This window comes from Emiliania huxleyi (assembly GCF_000372725.1).
Source record: "Emiliania huxleyi CCMP1516 unplaced genomic scaffold EMIHUscaffold_35, whole genome shotgun sequence".
In the NCBI taxonomy this organism is placed as follows: Eukaryota; Haptophyta; order Isochrysidales; family Noelaerhabdaceae; genus Emiliania; species Emiliania huxleyi.
In genome coordinates this window covers 197,031-204,689 of record NW_005199363.1, presented here as the reverse complement: position 1 = coordinate 204,689, position 7,659 = coordinate 197,031, and the positions used below count along the sequence as shown (strand labels likewise).

Below are 7,659 nucleotides of genomic sequence, written 5' to 3'. Positions count from 1 at the left end.
CAAGCTCACAAGACACTCAGCCAGCTGGGGGCTGCCACACATCCCGAGTAAGCGTACGGCACTACGCCACTCAGGGCTTGATCAAGTGCCGAGTCGGGAAAAAGAATTCTTGCGGCGAAATCCTCTCAGCACCACTGGAAGGACACCCCTGCTGCCCTGAAGACTGCCGCAGACATGAAGGCGTTATTGCTCTCGGCTCTGCTGCTCTCGGCCGATGCTTTGGTCGTTGCCGTCACCCATGCCGCCGGTCGTATGGGCGTGAGCGTCATCGGCCAACTCCGGGAGCAGGTCTCACCCTCCCAGACGCTGCAGCTCCGAGCTGTGGTGCGGAACGAGGAAGAGGCCTCGCGCTTACGCCTTGACATGTGCGGCGCTGTGCTCCGCAACGGGACGCTCTTCCCTCTGCTCGACCTCCAAAAGGACCTACATATCGAGCTCTGCGTCGTGCCGGACGATGCGGACGAGCAACAGGCCCTCGGCAAGGCGTTTGAGGGAGTGGACGTGGCCGTGCTGCTGTCGGCGGCGCACGCCGACTTCATCTCAGCCACCCCAGCGGCGGCGAAGCGGGACGAGGCGCTCCTATCGGCGGGAGGCCTGGACGCCGATGGCCAGCCAGACGATGGCATCGAGACCGGGAGGCAGTACATGGCGCGCGCCTCGAGTGAGTACCTGGCAGCGGTCGCAGAGTCGGGAGGCTCGGGGGTGAACGTGCGAGTTCCGCCGGTTGCCGGCGCGGCGGCGAATAGGCGGCTGGGCACCGAGGTGGCGGCCGCGGCGTCGGCCTCCGGCATGCGCCACGTCGTCCTCCGATCGTCGATGGGGGTTGCGGCGCTGCGGGCGGTGAGCGAGCCGAGCGGAGGCGGGGAGGCGGTCGATGGGGCAGCGGAGCTGGCAGAGGCTGTAACGCGGATGGGCGGTCCGGCGGCCATAGCTGCGCAGGCGGACGCCGAGGCCGCGCTCCGCACGCGCTGCGGCCAGCGAGGCGTCTCGTACACTGTACTGCGGCTTGGGGCGCTCGTCGACAGCTCTGGCGGTGCAAGGCCCGGCCACACACAAGCACACCCGATCGGCCTCGCGATCGGCGCTTGGCTGCGCCCGAGCGCCGCGTCCTGCGCCGTCCCACATGCACAGGGCGCCTTGCCACTGTCTGTGGGACCACACACTCTGTCATGAGCTGGCACGGGCGCGGGGCGAGCCGCGCTCACGCGTGGCTGTCCGCCAACGACCGCAGGCGTGCCCCTCGCGTTCGGCTCGGGCGACCGGCAGCTTCTCGAGCGCGTCGCGTCACCCGACGCCCGCGAGCCGCCGCTCATCTCGCGCAACGACGCGGCGCGCGCCCGTGCGGCTCGAGAGCGGCGTGCCAGACGAGCGCCTGCGCGTGTCACGATTCGGACGTGTTGCGCTTGCAGGCGCGGCTGGTCGTCGAGGTGGTGCGGGACGGCCTGCCCGAGCTCGCCGACGTGATAGAGTAGACGCGTCCGTCCAACCCACCGCCATTAGCGCACTATGCCACAGCACCACCGCCGACGGGGCGGAGCTCGGTCACCCGTCGGGGGAAGAGAGACGACAGCGCCGGCCCGCCCCCGTCCGCCCACCACCCACCCCTCGCCCCTCTCCCTCCGGCCGCAGGCGACGGTCGACGTCGCTTGGGACGACAAGTGGGGGATGAGCTCGGCGGGCAGGGAGGAGCCGGCGCGCACCGCCAGCCGCCAGGCCCTCGTCCCGGCAGCCGCGCGCGCGTCGGTCTCGATGTCGGCGGCCAGGGCCTGACTCGGAGGAGGCGCGCGGCGGGTTGGCCGGGACCGGAGCGGCGCGAGCTTTCTCTGAACCGTCTCGGAAGCCTCCCGCAGGAGGCCCCGCCCACCCAGGGTACCCTCTCCGAGGACCCATTTGGGTAGCTCTTTCGAGGACTCGCCGGGGCTCTGCTCCAAGAGACCTTGAGAGAGCGTGCGTGTGCCCGGTGTTTCGGCCACGACGGCGAGAAAAGAAAACCGCGCCACGGCGAATGATGGAGCCGGCGGATACCGCAGATGCCGGCCTGGTCGCCGCCGCGGCCAGCGCGTCCGCCGATCCGAGCACGCCTGCTGCCGAGGGCCTGCCTGCTGGCCTGGAGAGCCCGCCGCTCCGCATCCGCAACGCGCCCTCTCCGCCGCCACCAGAGCGGCGGTCCCAGCCCTGGGCCGCTCCCGCCTCCTCCACGGCCGCCCCCTCCTCCACCGCCGCCCCCTCCTCCACGGCTGCCCCCACGGCCGCCCCCTCCTCCACGGCCGCCTCCTCCTCCTCAGCCGAGAGCTCCGCCGCCGCCGCCGCTCGCGCCCTCGGCAAGCCGCAGCCGGCACCAGAGCCGCGGCCGCCGACACCAGAGCGGCCTGTGGGTGGGGCTTCGAAGCGGTCCCGCGCCGACGGCGATGAGTCAGACTCGAGCCGCCCTCGCAGCAGCGCCAACGCAGCCCGCGGCGACGCGAACCGGCCCAAGGTGAACTGGGTTGCTGATGATGACGCCCCTGGTGGGCGGCGACTAGGGTGGACGTGTGCCAGTCAGCCCCTCAGGAAGGGCGGGAGGACGGCGTCGTGCATGAAATGCAGGAAGGAGAACGACGAGGAGGGCAACGAGATGCTCGTTTGCGACGCCGAGGGCTGCGAGGCTGGCTGTCACCCGCAGTGCCTCTCTTCCCCTCCTGAGCAGGGGCAGGAGTGGTTCTGCAGCGAGGCCTGCCGCCGCCACGGCAGCTTCGAGCAGCGCCGCTCGTCAGAGAGGGCTGCGGAGCAGCGGCAGGCGCAGCGGGCGCAGCAGCAGGCGCAGACGGTGCTCTACCGGTGGATAGACGGCGTCAAGTACAACCGCGTTTTGCTCGACCTCGCCACCGCGCGCACAAGGGGGGTCTGCCTCGACGACGACGACACGCAGGTGCTGATCAACGCCGCGCGGGACGGCGGCGAGGTTGAGGAGCGCACGCTCGCGCTGATCGCCAAGACGTACATGGCGACCACCTCCGCCAAGCGAGCGCTCGAGGCCGCGGCGGGGCTTGCTGAGCCCGAGGGCGAGCCTGAGCCCGAGGGGGCGGAGGCAAAGGAGAAGAAGCCCTTCCTTGCGAGGCCCGGGGCAGGGCTCGTCCTCGATAAGGTGAGCAAGCTGCACTGCCCGCCGGCCAAGACCGACAAGTGGGAGCCCAACGAGATGGTGGTCGCCCTCTTCCCGTCGCTGATCTGCGACAAGGAGCAGACCGAACCCGGCTCGACGCGGCTCTTTGGTTATTGCAGGGGTAGCGCCGAGCTCACCGGCCGTTTTGCGCTGCTCGCAGACGAGGCGAGCGACGTGATTCGGACGCGCAGCGCGCTCGCCCTTGACGTCGCGGGGCCGTTGCGCAAGCTCGACACTATCACAAAGGTTGAGGAGGGGGCGGCCGCCGCCGCGCCAGACGCTTCTTGCTGCGCCTCGTCCTCTTCCGCCGCCGCCTCCTCCGCCGGCCCGTCGTCCTTCTCCGCCGGCCCGTCTTCCTCCTCCGCCGGCCCGTCGTCGTCGTCCGCCGGCCCGTCCTCCTCTGCCGGCCCGTCCTCCTCCTCCGCCGCGCGACTGCACACGCTGGCCGTTGTCATCATCCACGGCAGTGATGATGGCAGCGTCTCTTTCGATGAGGAGGACTATGCGGCCGGCTGGCTCTCGGGCGTCCCTCAAGTCGATTCCACCGTCCCCAAGACTGCGTCGGCGCTGCTGCTCGACATTGCCGCGGACATCGTCCACGGGGCGCCGTACATCAAGGCCATTTACTTCTCCACGTGCCACGCGATGTCGCCCCTCGAGCAGGCCGACAAGGACAACCACGCGAGCGGGCTCCTCAAGGACGTGACGATCATCGGCCACGACGCGTCCCTGAGGGTGCGCGATGCGCAAGCGTGCGCGACGCAGCTTTTCGACATGCTCACGGATGTCGTCAACGGCTCCGATGACCAAGTCCGCGTCAAACCACTCTCCTGGAAGAAGTCGGGCTTCAGCACAGCCCTGATGATGGAGGTGGTGAGCAAGGTGAAGGAGCGCTTCCGCCCAGCGCATAGCATGAAAATCCTCAAGGCGGCGGGCGGCAGCTCGAACCATGGCCAGCACGGCGGCTCGGGCCTCTTCCAAGGAGACTTCTCGTTTGGCGTGGAATGGGAGGAGGAGGAGCAGGAGCAGGAGCCGGAGCAGGAGCAGGAGCAGGAGCGCGACTCGAAGGACGCGGGGCTCGACTCGGACACGTGCTTGTGTGTGACCATGACTCCGATGACAGTGCCGCGGCACCGACCCGCAGCCGACGAGGAGGCGGTCGTCGTCGACCTGTGCACGCCGCCCGGAAGCCCGCCGGTGACCTGATGCGGCTTGTGCGGCGCGCGGCACAGGCGGCAGCCGAGCGACCGCACCACGTTGGACACGACCGACGCACAGTTTAGGTTTGTTGTTGGTGTTATTGTTTTTATGTTTGGGCGCCGAGAATTCTTTTTTCTGGCAGTGCTGGCTGAAAATTCTTTTTTCTGTGTGAGAGAGTTGTTTTCAACTTAATTATTATTCTGTGTTAGTGCCAAAGAAAGAAAGAATTCTTAAAATACAAGCCTCTCTCACAGCACACTGGCACGACAAGGGCGCGGACTGGCGCGGACTGGCACCGGCTCACCGAAAGAAAGAAAACGGTCACGCCTGCCTGGTTGGCGCGCGGGACATTCTTCGCTCTCATGTCGAGCGCCATCATGAGGAGCATCGGCAAGGAATTGGGGAAGCCCGCGCGCACCGAGCCGCCCGACGGCGCGCGCGACCCGCCAAAGACCGACCAGAACCGTCCGCGCGGCAACGAAGCGCCGCTCCAGCGCGCGCCTGTTGGCTACGAGCGTCCCGCGGTAAAGGGGGCTGCATCTCGGCCGGATTGGCTGCAGAAGCAGGCAAGCACAGCGTCCACTCCCGCCCAGCAGCTGGGCGCCGCGTCTTCGCGGCCGGGGTCCAGCACATCCGTCGCGCCGGTGCGAAGCGCGAGCCTGCTGTCCCCGTTGCAAGGCCTCGACCCCAAGCCAAAGCCGCTGGAGATCAAGCAGTGGTGCAAGGAGATCAAGGTCGGCACGTGGCAGTCTGGCGAGGGCACGGTCAGCTTCGAGCTCGACCTCTTCAGCTGGATCACCGCGCGCGAGGTGCCGGAAGGTATTGGCTTCTGCACCATCAAGCTCAAGACGTCGAGCATCAGCAGCGCAATCTTTGACAAGCGAAGCAACGTGCTCAAGATCCGCGGTGTTGTGGAGGTGCCGCTGGACGCGCTCAACCGCTGGTACGACCCCTTCTCCAACGTCGGTACGCAGCTCTTTTCCCGCTGCACGCCCTGCGCGCGCCAGCACTCCTCTTTTGCTCACGTTGCCCTCCTCCCCTTCGGTTGCAGGCTCGCCAAAGGGCTACCTCTGCCTCGGCTTCAAGACGTATCACAACTTTCTCGAGGTGCTCAAGGCGATCCCGCGGCTCAAGGCGAGGACCAACTTCCAGAACGGCAAGCTCGGTGGCAGCAGCGCTTCCGACGCCGGAGGAAGCAGCGCGCCCGGCGCCGCCGCAGCTGCGCGAGCCTCCGCTGCTGCCCGTTGCGATGAGCGCGTCGCTGCCACGAGCCGCGGCGCTGCCACGAGCCGCGGCGGCGGCTCCAGCGCCGGATCGCGGCAGCTCGCGGCGGCCAGCAGCGGGAAGCAGCCCGCGCGCGCCAAGCCGAGGCCGCCTCCGCCCCACAGCTACGGAGGGCGCCAGACCACCTTTTCGGACTTCCGGGACAGCAGGGGGGGGCGCTGGGCAGGGAAGGGGCAGCGGGCGCCGCAGCTTCGGGGGACCCCCCCCCCCCCCCCTTCACCGCCGCCGCGACGTACCCCCCTCCCCCCCCCGTGATGCCTGCGATCTCTCTCGCACGCGCAGGAGGAGGAGGACGACGAGGTGCAGATCACCGCGGAGACCGGGCCGGGCGGAGGCGCGCTGCTGCAGCCGCGCAAGCCTTGCGTGTGTGTGTGTGTGACCGCGACGCGGCGGCGACGCGTGCACGGCTCGGCCCCCGCAGGCGTGCGGTCTGGGCGGCGGACGCGGCGCAACTCTGACGCCGGCTTCGCCGACTTTGGTGTCCGGCGCAAGGGCGACAAGGCTGCGCGGATTGCAGTGTACCCGAACAAGGCTGCCAAGGACGCGATCGTTCTGACGGAGGACGAGCTGGCGAGAGAGTAGAGGAGAGGACAAGAGAGGAGAGGACAAGAGAAGAAGACGCGAGCAGAGAAGAAGCGAAGAGAGAGAGAGACCCGGGCGGGGGCGGGGGGCGTGCCTTGCGGGTGGAGCGCGTGCCTTGCGCGGTTCTCTCTCAAGCGCGGCTCGAGGAGGGGGCGAGGACCGCAAGGCGACTAACGCGAGACGCCTTTCGTGTTCCAGGCGCGGCTCGAGGAGGGCGAGTTCCTTAACGACTCGCTGGTCGACTACCGGCTGCGCTTCTTCCAGGCCAGGGGGGGGGGGGGGAGGGCGAGGCCCGCGTCATCACTCCGTCCGCCCCCCCCTCACGCCGCACACTCGCCGCGCCGCACACTCTTTACGCCGCACACTCTTTACGCCGCACACTCTTTACGCCGCACACTCTTTACGCCGCACACTCGCCGTTCCGCAGGAGGAGCTCAAGAGCCTCGACCCGGAGATGTTCGAGCGGTGCCACTTCTTCAACTCCTTCTTCTACAAGCGGCTGCTGCAGTCCATGCAGGGCGGGTCGTCGGCAAAGGAGCGCGAGGACGCCTACCAGCACGTCCGCCGCTGGACAAAGCGCGCCGCCCCCCCCCTCGCCTCCCCTCCCCCTCTAGTCTGCTCGCCTCTCCCTCTCCGCGTTTCCCTCTTGGAGAGGGAGAGGCCTCTGTGGGGGCCGTGCGTACGGAGAGGAAGAGGCGCCCGGCTGCGCGGCTAGCCCCCTCCCCCCTCCCCCTCCCCCTCCCCCTCCCCCCTCCCCCGAACCCCGAACCCCGAACCCCGAACCCCTCCCCCCCCCTCCCCCCCTAGGCACGTCGACCTCTTCTCCAAGGACTACATCTTCGTGCCGATCAACGAGAGCCTGCACTGGTCTCTCGCCGTCGTGTGCAGGCGCCCGGCCCGTGACCCGAGATCTCCCGAGATCTACCGAGATCACCCGAGATCTCCCGAGATCTCCCGAGATCTCCCGATCTCTCCCGCCCGAGGTCACCGCCCGTGTGCAGGCCCGGCCTGTGGGCGCAGCAGCAGCACGCGGCGCTGCCGTCGCAGCAGCCGGCCGCCGAGGAGGAGGAGGATGCGGAGACGGAGGAAGACGACGAGTCGGACGGAGACGAGTCGTGCGACCCGGAGGATCCGGAGGTCGAGGCGGGGGCCGAGGAGGGCGAGGCGGAGGGCGAGGCGGAGGGCGAGGCGGAGGGCGAGGCGGGAGAGGAGGGCGAGGCGGGAGAGGAGGGCGAGGCGGGAGAGGAGGGCGAGGCGGGAGAGGCTGGTGGGTGGCCCCCGCACAAGGAGGAGTGGTTGGAGAGCTCAGCCGAGGTGGAGGCAGACGGGCTCGGCACATCCATCCTCGGACAGAAGCTTCTCGACAAGGAGGGGCGCGGCGGGCGGCGGGCGGAGAGCGGCCCGGCGGGCCGTCGCGGCGCCGACGACCGGACGTAGTCAGCGGAAGGAGA

At 69.0% G+C, this 7,659-nt stretch overlaps 1 protein-coding gene across 1 annotated transcript; it reads left to right on the top strand.

The window, feature by feature from the left end:
• Positions 1-252: 252 nt before the first annotated feature.
• On the top strand, positions 253-1,770 carry EMIHUDRAFT_208306 (hypothetical protein; the record flags this gene model as incomplete). Its single annotated transcript, XM_005772826.1, has 4 exons — positions 253-1,033; positions 1,232-1,278; positions 1,410-1,460; positions 1,630-1,770. The coding sequence occupies 4 exons, from the start codon at positions 253-255 to the stop codon at positions 1,768-1,770; spliced, it is 1,020 nt and encodes a 339-aa protein (XP_005772883.1).
• Between the last annotated feature and the right edge of the window lie 5,889 nt (positions 1,771-7,659).